Here is a 20,693-nt window from a genome sequence, read left to right on the forward strand (position 1 = left end):
GGTTGGTCGGGCCAATTGAGATAGTATGTACATGAACGTATAGTTAAAGTGACTATGCATATATGATAAACAGAGAGTAGCAGCAGCGTAAAAGAGGGGTTGGTGGGGGGGGCACACAATGCAAATAGTCCGGGTAGCCATTTGATTACCTGTTCAGGAGTCTTATGGCTTGGGGGTAAAAACTGTTGAGAAGCCTTTTTGTCCTAGACTTGGCACTCTGGTACCGCTTGCCAAGCGGTAGTAGAGAGAACAGTCCATGACTGGGGTGGCTGGGGTCTTTGACAATTTTTAGGGCCTTCCTCTGACACCGCCTGGTATAGAGGTCCTGGATGGCAGGAAGCTTGGCCCCAGTGATGTACTGGGCCGTACGCACTACCCTCTGAAGTGCCTTGCGGTCAGAGGCTAAGCAATTGCCGTACCAGGCAGTGATGCAACCAGTCAGGATGCTCTCGATGTTGCAGATGTAGAACCTTTTGAGGATCTCAGGACCCATGCCATATCTTTTTAGTCTCCTGAGGGGGAATAGGCTTTGTCGTGCCCTCATCACGACTGTCTTGGTGTGCTTGGACCATTCTAGTTTGGTGGTGATGTGGACACCAAGGAACTTGAAACTCTCACCCTGCTCCACCACAGCCCCGTCGATGAGAATGGGGGCGTGCTCGGTCCTCCTTTTCCTGTAGTCCACAATCATCTCCTTAGTCTTGGTTATGTTGAGGGATAGGTTGTTATTCTGGCACCACCCGTACAGAAACAGGAGATAGCCTATCCTCCTGTCTAGGGTGTGTACTTGTACATCAAGCTGCCTCACTACAGAAACAGGAAGTAGATGGTTTAGCGTCCTGTCTATGGGGTGTACCTGTACATCAAGCTGCCTCACTACAGAAACAGGAAGTAGATAGACTAGCGTCCAGGGGGTGTACCTGTACATCAAGCTGCCTCACTACAGAAACAGGAAGTAGATGGTTTAGCGTCCTGTCTATGGGGTGTACCTGTACATCAAGCTGCCTCACTACAGAAACAGGAAGTAGACTAGCGTCCTTTCCAGGGAGTGTACCTGTACACCTGCTTCAGTCTACAGAAACACGAGATAGACTCCTGCTCCTATGAGCTGTTCCAGCTAGTATTAGCCAAGACGTGTGGAAGGCTACTTACTTCCTTACACACTGATACCAGCCCTAACATACTGTAATACAGCACTTCACAGAATAGTTATTAGATAGTAGTTGAGCTGTTACACCACCACCAATGTTAAAATGAAGACACACTAAGAAAACCCATCTACCAAGACAGAAGAGAACTGCAGGGCTAAATTAGTATGGCTACAACAAGTTAGCATCTGTCCCAATTGGCAGCCTTATTCCCTATAGAGTGCAAAACTTTTGACCGTTTACATCTTGGTCATTTAGCAGAAACTCTTAACCATAGCGACTTCCTGTCAGTGCATTTCACTGAGTTAGATAAAGCAAACAGGAGTTGTTCTGGCTCAGACAAGGCTTACTTACTTTACATGAGAAACAATGGTCCCACTTTCACACCCTCATCAGTAGATAACAAAGGCTTTTAGTCATCTAGATATGTGTATCAACCTACTGGTCAAAAGAAGTGCACTACGTAGGAAATAGAGTGCCATTTGGTATTTAGCCAAAGTTAGTAGTTGATAGATGGTATTGCTGACTGACCTCTCTTTCTCCTCCCCTGACAGACAGTTCCTGTGGAGCTTCCGGCTGCCTGGCGAGGCCCAGAAGATCGACCGCATGATGGAGGCTTTCGCCCAGAGATACTGCCAGTGCAACCCTGGCGTATTCCAGTCCACAGGTAGGACCACGGGCTTGGACCTCAGTACCAGGCATGTAGTGAAGGGTCAAGGCGATTTACACTAAAGCATTGTTAGCGCTAGGGTTACCACCTGTCATGGTGATGACAAATACTATTCAAAGTCATTTAAAATACTCAATCTGCGCTTGATTGAGCTTGCCTGGCTTTATGGACCAATAGAATAGTCCCAATACTCCAAACCCCTCCCACCTGGTACTCTAGACAGACAAAAGCAAACACTAAAAGTATTTGAAAAATTTCTAATAGCATGTGAACCCAGGCCTGGTGCGGTGTGTGAACCCAGGCCTGGTGGGGTATGTGCACCCAGGCCTGGTGCGGTGTGTGAACCCAGGCCTGGTGCGGTGTGTGAACCCAGGCCTGGTGCTGTGTGTGAACCCAGGCCTGGTGCTGTGTGTGAACCCAGGCCTGGTGCGGTGTGTGAACCCAGGCCTGGTGCGGTGTGTGAACCCAGGTCTGGTGGGGTATGTGCACCCAGGCTTGGTGCGGTGTGTGAACCCAGGCCTGGTGCTGTGTGTGAACCCAGGCCTGGTGCTGTGTGTGAACCCAGGCCTGGTGCGGTGTGTGAACCCAGGCCTGGTGCTGTGTGTGAACCCAGGCCTGGTGCGGTGTGTGAACCCAGGCCTGGTGCGGTGTGTGAACCCAGGCCTGGTGCGGTGTGTGAACCCAGGCCTGGTGCGGTGTGTGAACCCAGGCCTGGTGCGGTGTGTGAACCCAGGCCTGGTGCGGTGTGTGAACCCAGGCCTGGTGCGGTGTGTGAACCCAGGCCTGGTGCGGTGTGTGAACCCAGGTCTGGTGCGGTGTGTGAACCCAGGCCTGGTGCGGTGTGTGAACCCAGGCCTGGTGCGGTGTGTGAACCCAGGCCTGGTGCGGTGTGTGAACCCAGGCCTGGTGCGGTGTGTGAACCCAGGCCTGGTGCGGTGTGTGAACCCAGGCCTGGTGCGGTGTGTGAACCCAGGCCTGGTGCGGTGTGTGAACCCAGGCCTGGTGCGGTGTTTACGTGAAGGGGGTTTGGTGTGTTCACAGGGACATCATGTCCATGGCAGACGGCTGCTTGTTACATGGATGCAGATGGATGTGAATAATTCATGGTCTTCTCTCTGAGACAAACGGGACAGATAATGGAAAGTGCTACTGCTGTGTCAGCCAGCCTCTGACCACATTGTCTCTCTGCGCACGCCTGCATACACGCATGCACACACCACACACACATGCATGCACACACCGCACACATACACACATGCATGCACAAAGTCACGTTCTCACACACACACACACACACACACACACACACACACACACACACACACACACACACATACACACACACACTGAGAGACACACACACAGCGCGACACACACACAGCGCGACACACACACACACACACTGAGCGACACACACGCTGAACGACACACACACTTAGCGACACACACACACACACTTAGCGACCAACACACTCTTTCATGCCGGTCCACCTCACTCTCGTCCTTAACATGGTCTATGTCTCTCTCTCTGAATCTAGTCCCCTGTCCTTTAAGCTCCAGTAATTTACATTTTTGATCCTATTGTCCCGGAGAATCTTGTCAGAAGTTGTCATGGTATCACTGCGAGCACTGCAGCTGACCATCAACCACTCGGGTATAAATTGTGTGTGGGAAAAAAATAAACATCCACTCCTATATTCAAGTGTCCAATAACAGTGTTTTGGTTGTAATGGAGACAGTACCTTTTGTTTCTGGGACTGTGTCCAGGCATCTATCTGTATGACAATGTTGGAGTCCCAAATTGCAAATGTGTGTCTGTACGTATGTGTGTGTCTGTATGTATGTGTGTGTCTGTATGTGTGTGTGTGTGTGTGTGTGTGTGTGTGATTTCCTCCAGACACCTGTTACATCCTGTCGTTTGCCATCATCATGCTGAACACCAGCCTCCACAACCCCAACGTGAAGGACAAGCCGGCGGTGGAGCGCTTCATCTCCATGAACAGAGGAATCAACGATGGAGGAGACCTTCCAGAGGACCTGCTCAGGGTGTGTGAACAGAGACATCAACGAGGCCTCTCCATCTCTCTGTCCATCCCTCCATCTCACTCCTGATCCCATCAGATCCCCCTGCCCCAGGGGTCCTCTACCTTCCTCTCCATCTCTCTGTCCATCCCTCCATCTCACTCCTGATCCCATCAGATCTCCCTGCCCCAGGGGTCCTCTACCTTCCTCTCCATCTCTCTGTCCATCCCTCCATCTCACTCCTGATCCCATCAGATCTCCCTGCCCCAGGGGTCCTCTACCTTCCTCTCCATCTCTCTGTCCATCCCTCCATCTCACTCCTGATTCCATCAGATCTCCCTGCCCCAGGGGTCCTCTACCTTCCTCTCCATCTCTCTGTCCATCCCTCCATCACTCCTGATCCCATCAGATCTCCCTGCCCCAGGGGTCCTCTACCTTCCTCTCCATCTCTCTGTCCATCCCTCCATCACTCCTGATCCCATCAGATCCCCCTGCCCCAGGGGTCCTCTACCTTCCTCTCCATCTCTCTGTCCATCCCTCCATCACTCCTGATCCCATCAGATCCCCCTGCCCCAGGGGTCCTCTACCTTCCTCTCCATCTCTCTGTCTCTCTCTGTCCTCAAGTCTTAGTGTTATACTCTCCTCCCCACAGAACCTGTATGACAGCATCAAAAACGAGCCCTTCAAAATCCCTGAGGACGACGGGAACGATCTCACACACACCTTCTTTAACCCAGACCGGGAGGGCTGGCTGCTTAAACTGGGTGAGCGGGACCAGACGCTGAAATAACCTTAAGAACATTTAAATAACGTTGAAGCATTGAACTAATGTTGAAATAACTGTTGTACAGTTAGAAATCCCAAAGGTCTGTATCCTCTCCAATCCTCACCAATATTACTGTGCCCATCGATAACTGTGTTTATGACTGTCTACCATGGTAAGGAAGGTGTGATGGATCAGACTGAAACAGAGGTCTACGTACTGACCAATGGGCCCATCTTGATCAGACTGTGTGTGTGTGTGTGTGTGTGTGTGTGTGTGTGTGTGTGTGTGTGTGTGTGTGTGTGTGTGTGTGTGTGTGTGTGTGTGTGTGTGTGTGTGTGTGTGTGTGTGTGTGACGGAGTGGGATTGTGTGTTCAGTCCATATACAGTATTTGAGGGGCCCCTGCCCACCCCCAATGCATTATGGATGAGGCCCTGAGATCAGACATGTGGAGGGCTTTCAATAATGCACGACTAGGCATATTCATACACTCACTCACACATAGACGTACACACACTCATACCTACACATGATACACAGACAGACGGACAGATGCACATTGTGTAGATAGAGGGACAACCTGTACAGTGGAGTATAAACCAGTGAACACACGACGACGAAGACAACGCTTCCTTCCCCTCTAATGTTACAATGACACTTCCAGGACATCCCAATGATCAGTCTTCCAGCAAAGAGAACCACATTATGTCCTGTGATCTAACCGAGACGTAGGGACTTCCTAATTCTCCACCCTGTCTGCTTCCCAGTGGATCTTACTGTTTGGATGAATTCACAATGACTCTGATATAAATTCACAATGATCTGGGCCATGTTCATTAGGCACAAAATATTTTGCAACAGAAAATGAACATATGCGTTTCTTATTGGACAAGTCCAGGTAGTGCCTCACTGTTTCGTTCCATTTTCTCCCATTTGATGCCTAATGAACAGGACCCTGAACTGGAATTGAAACCCTTAATCAGTGTGAGTCTTTCCCACCCTTCCATTAACATGAAGAATTTGTGTGGAAGATGAAATAATTGGCCTGAAAGAACTGGGATCCTAGAGGAGGTGCTGTGCAATGCGTTGCTTTACACAAGTTGGCACCAGTGTAACAATGCATTGAACTCAAATGATTTGGGGTGAGCAGAAGCCCCCTCTGGTGGTTGTTAATGTACTGCAGGATAACTCCTCTTAACCCAGAGCTTTATATTGAGAAATATAAATATTAATCTAAATAAGACTGATCGGTTTTCATAAAATCTAATAATATAACCATGTAAACTGATGCATTTAAATATCAAAATACCTTTTTGAAGGCCTGTTCCTCCGAGTGCCAACATTGTAAACCAGTGCATCGAGCCAGTCCTTCAATCAGATGAGCAAGAAGTGGTGCTATGATTTCTTTTTATAATTTAATTTGATTTTTGTTTTCTTTTTCTTCCTCGTTTGTTTGTTTGCTCCATGATTTTGGCTGTTGTCTTTCCTCAGGAGGTATGTACATCTGCTCTTCCCAAAAACTAGTTCATCTTCTCAGCTCTTCGGTGCTTTCGGTGGTCCGCCATTGCTTCCGTTCTCCTTAATTTATTTCCGTTCTACGCTTTGAACGTTTTTTTTTGTTATTTGTATATTTTGTTGCTGTTGGGTTTCCTTGTTCCGCCATCATCGACTGAATCTAGTATTAATTGTATGTTTGTATGTTTGTTGGTCTTCCATTGAGCTGGTGGTTTGTCCACGTGCTTCTCTCTCTCTGTATTGGTCGCCGGGCGGTTGCTAGGTGCTTTGCCTGGTTAGGCCGCTCGGGGAACAACATGGTGGCCATTTTGTTTTGTGCCCGCCGTAGTGAAGAGTTTGACCTCTCTGTTATGCTGTGGTGATTTACCTTTTCAGTCTCCGTGTTTTGGCGGGCTGCAGTATTCCTCTTTCTAGAGAGAGCACGACAAAGGGTTTGAAGACAGATCTACGAATCTAAGTAGTTTTGAATTAGCAACCAATTAGCTACCATTTAGGAACCTATTGAAAATTGACCAGCATTTTAGATTGTGAATATTAAATCATGTCAGAACTCTCCTTCTCAGAAGTTCTGGCTGACAAGAACAATGTCTGCTGTTAGCTCTTTAATGGGATCATATGAGGGGAATACTGCAGCTACACCAACTGGCTCCAGCTCTGCTCTCTCCGTCATGCTGATAATGGACCTGAAGGGTGATGGTGTGGCTTTGGTCTGGTCTGGCTTTGGCCCGGACTGGCTTTGGCCTGGGCTGGTGTGGCTTTGGTCTGGCTTTGGCCTGGTCTGGCTTTGGTCTGGCTTTGGCCCGGTCTGGCTTTGGCCTGGCCTGGCTTTGGTCTGGCTTTGGCCCGGTCTGGCTTTGGCCTGGCCTGGCTTTGGTCTGGCTTTGGCCCGGTCTGGCTTTGGCCCGGTCTGGCTTTGGCCTGGCCTGGCTTTGGCCTGGCTTTGGCCTGGCCTGGCCTGGCCTGTCTTTGGCTTGGTGCAGACATGGGTTCAAATAACATTTGTTTTCTTCCAAATACTTCAGCAGCGCTTGATTGAGCTTACCTGGCACAATGGAACCAAAAGTGCAAAACCCTCCAGGCAGGATCACTCAAACACTCAAACTATTTGAAATAAAACTACTGTGATCCCAGGTCTGGTCTGGACTGGTCTCGTCTGGTCTCGTCTGGTCTGGTCTGGACTGGTCTGGTCTGGACTGGTCTGGTGTGGTGTGGTACTGGACTGGTCTGGTGTGGTGCTGGACTGGTCTGGACTGCAGTGAGGTGGGTGTGGGGAGAATGGAGAATGGGGGATGTGTGTTGAGAAGGGGAGGTTAGGAGGGGAGTGGGGACTAGGTGCTATCTATGGAACAATGCATAAGTGCACTACATGATTAGTGTTTAGAATATAGGCTACATTCTAGCTAGTGTGTTTAGGAATAGAGATTGAATCATCTGATAGGACCAAGGAAAGCACATTTTACTTGTCATGTAAATGATGAGGTCCTTCTCATCAATTTAAAAGGAATTTTGACAACCAAGTTGCCCCTGTTAATGCCAGTATGATACAATTATAAAATCAATTTTATCTGACTTGAAGCTGGTGGTTGAAAGAGACTAGTGCTGAAAATGTCCTGGGTCATGTTCAGTGGGGCACAGCATTGCAAAACAAAAATCTGCTTTCTTATTGAACAAATTCAGCTGTTACAGTACCTCACTGTTTCACTCCATTTCAAAACATTCTCTCATTACTAAACATGACCCAGGTCCCTCCTAACCTTCACTGTTCTGACCCCCCTGTGCATGGGCGATCGCTCCTCCTCCACTCCACCCCAGCCCGGTAACCCCCTGACCTGCCGGCACCGCCCAACAAAAATCTCCTTGGGCAAAGCCGCCTTGTCTGGGACATTTTTTGCCAGGGTCCTCGCTCTCTGAGTGACTAACAGGAACTGAAGTGGTCAACCAATCATCAATCAATCACAATCTCCTCCAAGCCAATCAACTGTCATATCATCAGCTGTGAGATTCTGCCATTTGTCTCTACATGACTCTGTCTGTCAAAAGTGTCGTTTCAACATTCATATGTCACGTTCTGAGGACAAGATGACGATAACACAGTGACAAAATGGCGGCAAGGAGAACGTGTTTGTGGTCATGTTCCAATGTCCATACTAGCCCACTACTTAGAATACCTGCTCAATACCACAGGAGGTTGGTGGCACCTTAATTGGGGAGGACGGGCTCATGGTAATGGCTGGAGCGGAATCGGTGGAATGGTATCAAACACATCAAACACATGGTTTCCATGGTTTCCAGGTGTTTTATGCCATTCCATTGGCTCCGTTCCAGACAATATTATAAGCCTTCCTCCCATCAGCAGCCTCCATTGTTTCATACTAAGAAGTGTGCTGGTATGTGGATATCGGGACAGCGAGTGTGCCCTCTCATGACCTCTGTAGTGTGATAGATGATCATATACATTAGCATCGCTGCTATATGATCAATACAAGTGTGTCTTTTCTGACCTGTTGTGATCAACACTTCTGTTAGGTGGTGTCCACAACACTGCTCTTCTGTCTTGGTAGATGGGTTTTCTTAGTGTCTTCATACTAACATTGGTGGCGGTGTAACAGCTCAACGACCTTGGCACTTTCAGTAGGGCCAGACATTGAACAGCCAGACATGCATTTATGTCATCATGTTGATTTGTCTTTAATCAAAAATGGTGTTTTCTCCTGGAGCATGTAGGTGTGTGTCCTTGTACACGTTGTATCCATACCATTTAGTTTTGATGGAGGGTATTTAGACTTAGAGGAGGCAAAAGGGGGTCCCTTAAACGGACAGAAATATTGTCAAGAAATGACCTAATTTGACAGAAAGGTGTCTTCAGACAATAAATTGACTGGTGTTTATATCATATATCACTGTGAATACGGCCAATGTTCAAGACAAAACTCTAATGTGACATGACATTAGCAACATATCTTCCATAGTGTATTTAACGACTTGCCCTTTACTAGTTAAAACAGGAAGTTCCAGCCAGAGATGCCCATAGAGTGAGTAGCCTACTAGCATATCTCCAGGCTAGCTCCAGTTTCCTGCCCCCCCTGACACTGTTTATCAGCATCTCTTCCTCCCAGCGTGAGCTAGCTGCCATCTGCTGCTGTGATCAGGTTTCTCCCTAACAGGAAGTGGGAGTGGCGGTGGGGTCGGGGGTCTGCCACAGATCACTGAGCTGCTGAGTTAACCAGAGACACCCCGCCAGGTGTGAAAGAGGCAAAGGATTTGAGCCAATTGTTAGTAGTACTATTTCACATTCCCCATAGTGGGATCTCATTAACTACTATTTCACATTCCCCATAGTAGGATCTCATTAACTACTATTTCACATTCCCCATAGTAGGATCTCATTAACTACTATTTCACATTCCCCATAGTAGGATCTCATTAACTACTATTTCACATTCCCCATAGTGGGATCTCATTAACTACTATTTCACATTCCCCATAGTAGGATCTCATTAACTACTATTTCACATTCCCCATAGTAGGATCTCATTAACTACTATTTCACATTCCCCATAGTAGGATCTCATTAACTACTATTTCACATTCCCCATAGTAGGATCTCATTAACTACTATTTCACATTCCCCATAGTAGGATCTCATTAACTACTATTTCACATTCCCCATAGTAGGATCTCATTAACTACTATTTCACATTCCCCATAGTAGGATCTCATTAACTACTATTTCACATTCCCCATAGTAGGATCTCATTAACTACTATTTCACATTCCCCATAGTAGGATCTCATTAACTACTATTTCACATTCCCCATAGTAGGATCTCATTAACTACTATTTCACATTCCCCATAGTAGGATCTCATTAACTACTATTTCACATTCCCCATAGTAGGATCTCATTAACTACTATTTCACATTCCCCATAGTAGGATCTCATTAACTCTTGGAGGTCTAACTTTTAACAAGTGTTTGGTTTTATATCCCAGCTATTGATCTCCTTTAGAGGTTGTCTACTCTGAGAGGCTGTTTATCTCCTTTAGAGGTTGTCTACTCTCAGAGGCTGTTGATCTCCTTTAGAGGTTGTCTACTCTCAGAGGCTGTTGATCTCCTTTAGAGGCTGTCTACTCTCAGAGGCTGTTGATCTCCTTTAGAGGTTGTCTACTCTGAGAGGCTGTTTATCTCCTCTCCTTTAGAGGTTGTCTACTCTGAGAGGCTGTTTATCTCCTTTAGAGGTTGTCTACTCTGAGAGGCTGTTTATCTCCTTTAGAGGTTGTCTACTCTGAGAGGCTGTTTATCTCCTTTAGAGGTTGTCTACTCTCAGAGGCTGTTGATCTCCTTTAGAGGTTGTCTACTCTCAGAGGCTGTTGATCTCCTTTAGAGGCTGTCTACTCTGAGGCTGTTGATCTCCTTTAGAGGTTGTCTACACTGAGAGGCTGTTTATCTCCTTTAGAGGTTGTCTACTCTGAGAGGCTGTTTATCTCCTTTAGAGGTTGTCTACACTGAGAGGCTGTTTATCTCCTTTAGAGGTTGTCTACACTGAGAGGCTGTTTATCTCCTTTAGAGGTTGTCTACTCTGAGAGGCTGTTGATCTCCTTTAGAGGTTGTCTACTCTGAGAGGCTGTTGATCTCCTTTAGAGGTTGTCTACTCTCAGAGGCTGTTTATCTCCTTTAGAGGTTGTCTACTCTGAGAGGCTGTTGATCTCCTTTAGAGGTTGTCTACTCTGAGAGGATGTTGATCTCCTTTAGAGGTTGTCTACTCTGAGAGGCTGTTTATCTCCTTTAGAGGTTGTCTACTCTGAGAGGCTGTTGATCTCCTTTAGAGGTTGTCTACTCTGAGAGGCTGTTTATCTCCTTTAGAGGTTGTCTACACTGAGAGGCTGTTGATCTCCTTTAGAGGTTGTCTACTCTGAGAGGCTGTTTATCTCCTTTAGAGGTTGTCTACTCTGAGAGGCTGTTGAACTCCTTTAGAGGTTGTCTACTCTCAGAGGCTGTTGATCTCCTTTAGAGGCTGTCTACTCTCAGAGGCTGTTGATCTCCTTTAGAGGCTGTCTACTCTCAGAGGCTGTTGATCTCCTTTAGAGGTTGTCTACTCTGAGAGGCTGTTTATCTCCTTTAGAGGTTGTCTACTCTGAGAGGCTGTTTATCTCCTTTAGAGGTTGTCTACTCTGAGAGGCTGTTTATCTCCTTTAGAGGTTGTCTACTCTGAGAGGCTGTTTATCTCCTTTAGAGGTTGTCTACTCTCAGAGGCTGTTGATCTCCTTTAGAGGTTGTCTACTCTCAGAGGCTGTTGATCTCCTTTAGAGGCTGTCTACTCTGAGGCTGTTGATCTCCTTTAGAGGTTGTCTACACTGAGAGGCTGTTTATCTCCTTTAGAGGTTGTCTACTCTGAGAGGCTGTTTATCTCCTTTAGAGGTTGTCTACACTGAGAGGCTGTTTATCTCCTTTAGAGGTTGTCTACTCTGAGAGGCTGTTTATCTCCTTTAGAGGTTGTCTACACTGAGAGGCTGTTTATCTCCTTTAGAGGTTGTCTACACTGAGAGGCTGTTTATCTCCTTTAGAGGTTGTCTACTCTGAGAGGCTGTTTATCTCCTTTAGAGGTTGTCTACACTGAGAGGCTGTTTATCTCCTTTAGAGGTTGTCTACTCTGAGAGGCTGTTGATCTCCTTTAGAGGTTGTCTACACTGAGAGGCTGTTTATCTCCTTTAGAGGTTGTCTACTCTGAGAGGCTGTTGATCTCCTTTAGAGGTTGTCTACTCTGAGAGGCTGTTGATCTCCTTTAGAGGTTGTCTACTCTGAGAGGCTGTTGATCTCCTTTAGAGGTTGTCTACTCTGAGAGGCTGTTGATCTCCTTTAGAGGTTGTCTACTCTGAGAGGCTGTTTATCTCCTTTAGAGGTTGTCTACTCTGAGAGGCTGTTGATCTCCTTTAGAGGTTGTCTACTCTGAGAGGCTGTTTATCTCCTTTAGAGGTTGTCTACACTGAGAGGCTGTTGATCTCCTTTAGAGGTTGTCTACTCTGAGAGGCTGTTTATCTCCTTTAGAGTTGTCTACTCTGAGAGAGACTGTAAGTCCTGAGTCGGCTATACTGAGGACCTACAGAGGAGAGGTGGGACAGTTAAAATGAGCACTCAGGTTTCAGACATTATTAAACATGATATACTGTTCTGTCTAATCTATAAGGCGAAGGGCTTTTCACGACAGAGCCGAGCCGAACCAAGCTGTACTGAGCTGGCCCGGTTATGCATCCACCATAGTTGCTGGAACCATTCTGAAAGGAAAATGTGAAAAGAACATATCGGCGCCAACAGGTCGGCACAATAATGTAAAAAGGCGATTACAGAATACCTTGGTCTTATCAAAGCCCAGTTTAGTCAACAGAACTCCTCTGTAATCTCATGCTTCTCACTCATGTAGAGTAGAATAACTGGTTGTTTAGATGCTATGGTGTGGGTTGCCGGAGGAGCATGGTACTGTACGGTGCTGGTTGTCTAGATGCTATGGTGTGGGTTGCCGGAGGAGCATGGTACTGTACGGTGCTGGTTGTCTAGATGCTATGGTGTGGGTTGCCGGAGGAGCATGGTACTGTACGGGGCTGGTTGTCTAGATGCTATGGTGTGGGTTGCCGGAGGAGCATGGTACTGTACGGGGCTGGTTGTCTAGATGCTATGGTGTGGGTTGCCGGAGGAGCATGGTACTGTACGGGGCTGGTTGTCTAGATGCTATGGTGTGGGTTGCCGGAGGAGCATGTTACTGTACGGGGCTGGTTGTCTAGATGCTATGGTGTGAGTTGCCGGAGGAGCGTGGTACTGTACGGGGCTGGTCGTCTAGATGCTATGGTGTGGGTTGCTGGAGGAGCGTGGTACTGTACGGGGCTTGATGGGGAATGTAGGGAGATAGGAGTTGTAATTCTATACCTGGTATCTGCCTGTCTGTCTATCCATGCGTCTGTCTGCCTGTCTGCTGCTCTGCCCTCTGCTGTCCGGTGCCCGTCCCTCTCTTTCGCTCTCTCACCCCTGAGTCTGGCTAACACCGTCTTTCTATTCCTCAGGGGGACGGGTCAAGACCTGGAAGAGAAGATGGTTCATTCTCACGGACAACTGTCTGTATTACTTTGAGTACACCACTGTAAGTACAACTGTCTGTATTACTTTGACTACACCACTGTAAGTACAACTGTCTGTATTACTTTGAGTACACCACTGTAAGTACAACTGTCTGTATTACTTTGACTACACCACTGTAAGTACAACTGTCTGTATTACTTTGACTACACCACTGTAAGTACAACTGTCTGTATTACTTTGACTACACCACTGTAAGTACAACTGTCTGTATTACTTTGACTACACCACTGTAAGTACAACTGTCTGTATTACTTTGACTACACCACTGTAAGTACAACTGTCTGTATTACTTTGAGTACACCACTGTAAGTACAACTGTCTGTATTACTTTGAGTACACCACTGTAAGTACAACTGTCTGTATTACTTTGACTACACCACTGTAAGTACAACTGTCTGTATTACTTTGACTACACCACTGTAAGTACAACTGTCTGTATTACTTTGAGTACACCACTGTAAGTACAACTGTCTGTATTACTTTGACTACACCACTGTAAGTACAACTGTCTGTATTACTTTGAGTACACCACTGTAAGTACAACTGTCTGTATTACTTTGAGTACACCACTGTAAGTACAACTGTCTGTATTACTTTGACTACACCACTGTAAGTACAACTGTCTGTATTACTTTGAGTACACCACTAAGTACAACTGTCTGTATTACTTTGACTACACCACTGTAAGTACAACTGTCTGTATTACTTTGACTACACCACTGTAAGTACTGGACTGGAATTCAATGTATCTTAAATGTCTGCAACAGGCACACATAAATACATGTCTATTATGATGGATATTACAGTTGCAAGTTACAACACATTGTCCCACTGTAACCTGCTCTGTTTGTGTACTCGTTCAGTGCTCTGCTGCGTATTCATCAGTGGCAGGTAGCCTAGCGGTTAAGAACGTTGTGCCAGTAACCGAAACGTTGCTGGTTCGAAGCCCCGAGCCGAAACCCTAACCCTAATTGCTCCTGTAACCCACTCTGGATAAGAGTGTCTGTTAAATGACTATGTAAATGTCAAAAAAATATTCAGAGTAATGTCATTAACAGGGATATTCCATTCACAATAAAATATAATATAGTGTAATATCCCTTTAGTAACACCACATGTTGTAGTGGAATATCCCTTTAGTAACACCACATGTTGTAGTGTAATATCCATTTAGTAACACCACATGTTGTATTGTAATATCCCTTTAGTAACACCACATGTTGTAGTGTAATATCCATTTAGTAACACCACATGTTGTAGTGTAATATCCATTTAGTAACACCACATGTTGTAGTGGAATATCCCTTTAGTAACACCACATGTTGTAGTGTAATATCCATTTAGTAACACCACATGTTGTAGTGTAATATCCCTTTAGTAACCACCACATGTTGTAGTGTAATATCCCTTTAGTAACACCACATGTTGTAGTGTAATATCCCTTTAGTAACCACCACATGTTGTAGTGTAATATCCCTTTAGTAACACCACATGTTGTAGTGGAATATCCCTTTAGTAACACCACATGTTGTAGTGGAATATCCCTTTAGTAACACCACATGTTGTAGTGTAATATCCCTTTAGTAACACCACATGTTGTAGTGTAATATCCCTTTAGTAACCACCACATGTTGTAGTGTAATATCCCTTTAGTAACCACCACATGTTGTAGTGGAATATCCCTTTAGTAACACCACATGTTGTAGTGGAATATCCCTTTAGTAACACCACATGTTGTAGTGTAATATCCCTTTAGTAACCACCACATGTTGTAGTGTAATATCCCTTTAGTAACACCACATGTTGTAGTGTAATATCCCTTTAGTAACAATATCCCTTTTGCTGTCTGTATTTTAAGCCATGTCCCACAGCAGTCCTTAACAGGTTCATCTAAACTTCCATGTTTCTGTCCTCTTAACAGGTTCATCTTCACTTCCATGTTTCTGTCCTCTTAACAGGTTCATCTTAACTTCCATGTTTCTGTCCTCTTAACAGGTTCATCTTCACTTCCATGTTTCTGTCCTCTTAACAGGTTCATCTTAACTTCCATGTTTCTGTCCTCTTAACAGGTTCATCTTAACTTCCATGTTTCTGTCCTCTTAACAGGTTCATCTTAACTTCCATGTTTCTGTCCTCTTAACAGGTTCATCTTAACTTCCATGTTTCTGTCCTCTTAACAGGTTCATCTTAACTTCCATGTTTCTGTCCTCTTAACAGGTTCATCTTAACTTCCATGTTTCTGTCCTCTTAACAGATTCATCTTAACCTCCATGTTTGTGTCCTATAGGACAAGGAGCCCAGAGGGATCATTCCACTGGAGAACCTCAGCATCCGGGAGGTTGAGGACAAGAAGCCTGTAAGCACAGACCCTTTACTGGTTCCACCACATAACACACACGTTTGTTTTACTCTCCTTTGGGGACCAAACAATTGATTCCCATTCAAATCCTATTTTCCCCAACCCCTGACCTTAACCCCTGACCTTAACCCTAATTGTAATCCTACACCTAACCTCTAAGCCTAAAATAGTCTTTTTTTTCTTGTGGGGACTGGCAAAATGTTCCTTGTTTTACTATCCTTGTGAGGACTTCTGGTCCCCCTTAATATGATCAGGAAGTATAATCAGGAAATAAGACCGTTATTTCACCTCCCATTCATTTGCGATTGAGGCATATAGCTGTTCAACACAACCAATGATGTTTGACATGGACAAATATTGACATGAGTTCACTTCTGAGATCTGCAAGATATGACAAACTGATTTTGGACTGATCCATCCAATCATCTCCTTCCTCCTGAAGTGTGCACCCGTTCACTACTCCCCATAAATTGGACAGCATTGGATTGGTGTAATCATGGGTTAGAGGGAGTTTCCATATTGCAGGAATTTCCTTCCAAATCCATGAAGGGAAGTGTAAAGTGGATAGCATAAATACCTAGGATAGGATAAAGTAATCCTTCTAACCCCCCCCCCCCCCCCCCCCCCCCCCCTTAAAAGATTTAGATGCACTATTGTAAAGTGGTTGTTCCACTGGATATCATAAGGTGAATGCACCAATTTGTAAGTCGCTCTGGATAAGAGCGTCTGCTAAATTACTTAAATGTAAATGTAAACAAGTGCACACTTCGGCAGAAAGGGTGAGATTATAGTTCAGTAATGTCTCAGACTAGACGTTGTCTCCCCCTGGTGGTAGTGTGGAACAGCAAATCAAATCAAAGTTTATTTGTCATGTGTGCCGAATACAACAGGTGTAGTAGACCTTACAGTGAAATGCTTACTTACCAATAGTGCGAAAAAAAAGTGTGTGTGTGTAGGTAAGTAAAGAAATAAAACAACAGTAAAAAGACATTTGAAGTAAGAGTAGCAAGGCTATATACAGACACCGGTTAGTCAGGCTGATTGAGGTAGTATGTACATGTAGGTATGGTTAAAGTGACTATGCATATATGATGAACAGAGAGTAGCAGTAGCGTAAAAAGAGGGGTTGGTGGGTGGTGGGTGGCTGGACGCAATGCAGATAGCCCGGTTAGACAATGTCCGGGAGCACTGGTTGGTCGGGCCAATTGAGATAGTATGTACATGAACGTATAGTTAATGAACGTATAGTTAAAGTGACTATGCATATATGATAAACAGAGAGTAGCAGCAGCGTAAAAGAGGGGTTGGTGGGGGGGGCACACAATGCAAATAGTCCGGGTAGCCATTTGATTACCTGTTCAGGAGTCTTATGGCTTGGGGGTAAAAACTGTTGAAAAGCCTTTTTGTCCTAGACTTGGCACTCCGGTACCGCTTGCCATGCGGTAGTAGAGAGAACAGTCTATGACTGGGGTGGCTGGGATCTTTGACAATTTTTAGGGCCTTCCTCTGACACCGCCTGGTATAGAGGTCCTGGATGGCAGGAAGCTTGGCCCCAGTGATGTACTGGGCCGTACGCACTACCCTCTGAAGTGCCTTGCGGTCGGAGGCCGAGCAATTGCCGTACCAGGCAGTGATGCAACCAGTCAAGATGCTCTCGATGTTGCAGCTGTAGAACCTTTTGAGGATCTCAAGACCCGTGCCAAGTCTTTTTAGTTTCCTGAGGGGGAATAGGCTTTGTCGTGCCCTCTTCACGACTGTCTTGGTGTGCTTGGACCATTCTAGTTTGGTGGTGATGTGGACACCAAGGAACTTGAGGCTCTCAATCTGCTCGGTCCTCCTTTTCCTGTAGTCCACAATCATCTCCTTAGTCTTGGTTACGTTGAGGGATAGGTTGTTATTCTGGCACCACACGGCCAGGTCTCTGACCTCCTCCCTATAGGCTGTTCCGTCGTTGTCGGTGATCAGGCCTACCACTGTTGTGTCATCTGCAAACTTAATGATGGTGCTGGAGTCGTGCCTGGCCATGCAGTCGTGGGTGAACAGGGAGTACAGGAGGGGACTGAGCACGCACCTCTGGGGAGCTCCAGTGTTGAGGATCAGCGTGGCAGATGTGTTGCTACCTGCCCTCATCACCTGGGGGCAGTCTGTTAAGAAGTCCAGGATCCAGTTGCAGAGGGAGGTGTTTAGTCCCAGGTTCCTTAGCTTAGTGATGAGCTTTGAGGGTACTATGGTGTTGAATGCTTTGGGCGGTATGCAAATTGGAGTGGGTCTAGGGTTTCTGGGATAATGGTGTTGATGTGAGCCATTACCAGCCTTTCAAAGCACTTCATAATAACACAGCTTGGGTTCATCTTAATTGTACTTCCTTGATTAAATACACACGCACGCAGGAACACACACACACACACACACACACACACACACACACACACACACCTTCTTAAACTCAGCAGTTCTGATACAGTTGTGGCATTCCTCACATTCTCTCTCCTTGCCCTCATTCTCAAAACGTTTTGGAGGAGAAGAAACAATTGGAGGAACCTTAGATCTTCTGCTCCAATGTGTTTAGAGAAGATGAGGAGGGAGGACCTGAGGAATCCAGAAAATACAATTTAATATTCGCTCTCCTCTGCGTAGAACTCCTTTGAGCTCTTCATCCCAGAGAACAAGGACCAGGTGATCAAGGCCTGTAAGACGGAGGCGGACGGCAGAGTGGTGGAGGGGAACCACACCTTCTACAGGATCTCTGCTCCCACCACAGAGGAGAAGGATGAGTGGATGAACAGCATCAAGTCAGTACTACTGCTTATCAACAAGTTATGGATGGGTTATGGATGGGTTGTGATTTTGTTATGGATGGGTTATGGATGTGTTGTGATTTTGTTATGAATGTTTTATGGATGGGTTATGGATGTGTTATGGATGGGTTATGGATGTGTTATGATTTTTTTATGGATGGGTTATGGATTTGCTATGGATGTGTTGTGATTTTGTTATGGATGGGTTGTGATTTTGTTATGGATGGGTTATGGATGGGTTATGGATGGGTTATGGATGGGTTATGGGTGGGTTATGGATGGGTTATGGATGTGTTGTGATTTTGTTATGGATGGGTTATGGATGTGTTGTGATTTTGTTATGGATGGGTTATGGATGTGTTGTGATTTTGTTATGGATGGGTTATGGATGGGTTATGGATGTGTTGTGATTTTGTTATGGATGGGTTATGGATGTGTTATGATTTTGTTATGGATGGGTTATGGATGGGTTATGGATGTGTTGTGATTTTGTTATGGGTGGGTTATGGATGGGTTATGGATGTGTTGTGATTTTGTTATGGATGGGTTATGGATGGGTTATGGATGTGTTGTGATTTTGTTATGGATGGGTTATGGATGGGTTATGGATGTGTTGTGATTTTGTTATGGATGGGTTATGGATGGGTTATGGATGTCTTGTGATTTTGTTATGGATGGGTTATGGATGTGTTGTGATTTTGTTATGGATGGGTTATGGATGGGTTATGGATGTGTTGTGATTTTGTTATGGATGGGTTATGGATGTGTTGTGATTTTGTTATGGATGGGTTATGGATGGGTTATGGATGTGTTGTGATTTTGTTATTAATGGGTTATGGATGGGTTATGGATGGGTTATGGATGGGTTACAAAGCCCTAATTTAGATACTATTCAAAGAAAGTGTTACCCCGTTATCTCTCTTAATTTGATGTGTAATCCAAAGATACTTGTAGCTTCCTTTTGACCTCTGTTCCTTTCCACACCATTGATAATAAACTAGGAACCTGAGAAATTGCAAGGCACCCCAGATTATATTTACAGTGTAAATGAGGGAAAACTAGGTTATCCCACCAGGGGAGTGTACTGACTACCCCCCTTCTACCCCCACCCTCACAGAGCTGCCATCAGCAGGGATCCCTTCTATGAGATGCTGGCCACCCGCAAGAAGAAGGTCTCCTCCATGAAGAGACACTAGAGCTACTCAGGACTCCTCCTCTTCCCCCCGTTGAGAGAGTTTGGACCCACTCTGCTGAGACCATGAGACTTGTGTTTTCAGGCCTGGGGATGGGGTTGGGGCAGGGGCTGCAGACTGGGGGCTGGGGCCTCTTGCCTCGGTCAGCATTTCTCTGGGATAGGCTCTAGCTTTGGGATTCTACAGGCCTACCAACAGGACAGGGTGCATGCTGTTTTTTTTTTTCAGAACCAGGAGCCAAAGCCTCCCCCTCCTCCTCGTCTCCTGCTCCTGTCTCTGTGGCTGAATGCTCTCCATCTCTCTCTCAACTCTCTGCTGTGTGTATTTTGGGAGGAAGGGGGTCTATCGCTTTCTGGGTAAAATGGATCCCCTCCCTCAAAAAGACATGTGCACACACACCCATACTCTCACACACACCAATGTCGTACACTGAAGTCACACACACAAACACACACACACACACACACACACACACACACACACACCTCATCTAAACTCAGCAGGTCTGATGGAGTTGTTGTGGCATCCCAACCAAAATATTCTTACTAGCTTTCAAAAAGAAAGGTGAGATGCTTTTCTGTATACGTTAATATGATGGGCAACATGTGTGTTTGTAAAGCTTACTACTGTATATATTTCCCTCAGACTCTTCAGCTTTTGGGTTTCAGTTTTAGTTTTTGATAACGTTTTTAGAAAGACTGAGGGGGAATGGGTTATATTGCCAACCAACGATTTTTTTGAAACGAGAATAAACTTTTTTGAAGTCTTTCTGTCAAAGTTGCCTCAGGAGATTGTTACTTGGCTCTGGATCGGTCTGTATCAGGATAAACTTAGACTCTGTCCAAACTGTCACTCAGTTACTGAAGGAAGAGTTAATTTACAGAGTTTTTAAAATTAACATACTTAAATTAAAATGTTTGCCATTACATTTGCCTGTTTATATGCACATAATCTGTGACAATAATTGAACTTTGACAGCTATATTCCTCCATAGCTGTTTGCCCCTGACTCTTTGTTGTTCATATGTATCCCCAGTTGTTTGACAGCAGTTTAGACGTGCTAACTTTGTTGTAAAAACACACTGCGAAACACGGTTG

At 45.6% G+C, this 20,693-nt stretch overlaps 1 protein-coding gene across 1 annotated transcript in view; it reads left to right on the forward strand.

The window, feature by feature from the left end:
- The window catches only part of LOC120042993 (cytohesin-1-like), a 52,786-nt gene extending 32,413 nt beyond the window's left edge, over positions 1-20,373 (forward strand). Inside the window, exons 7-13 of the mRNA XM_038987720.1 lie at positions 1,703-1,815; positions 3,716-3,864; positions 4,493-4,604; positions 13,171-13,247; positions 15,534-15,602; positions 18,243-18,397; positions 19,521-20,373. Coding sequence (XP_038843648.1) covers positions 1,703-1,815; positions 3,716-3,864; positions 4,493-4,604; positions 13,171-13,247; positions 15,534-15,602; positions 18,243-18,397; positions 19,521-19,599 — 754 coding nt within the window. The 3' untranslated portion in view covers positions 19,600-20,373. The remainder of the gene's footprint in view (positions 1-1,702; positions 1,816-3,715; positions 3,865-4,492; positions 4,605-13,170; positions 13,248-15,533; positions 15,603-18,242; positions 18,398-19,520) is intronic.
- Positions 20,374-20,693: the final 320 nt, after the last annotated feature.

The sequence above is a fragment of the Salvelinus namaycush genome, unplaced genomic scaffold, assembly GCF_016432855.1.
Source record: "Salvelinus namaycush isolate Seneca unplaced genomic scaffold, SaNama_1.0 Scaffold829, whole genome shotgun sequence".
Classification (NCBI taxonomy): Eukaryota; Metazoa; Chordata; class Actinopteri; order Salmoniformes; family Salmonidae; genus Salvelinus; species Salvelinus namaycush.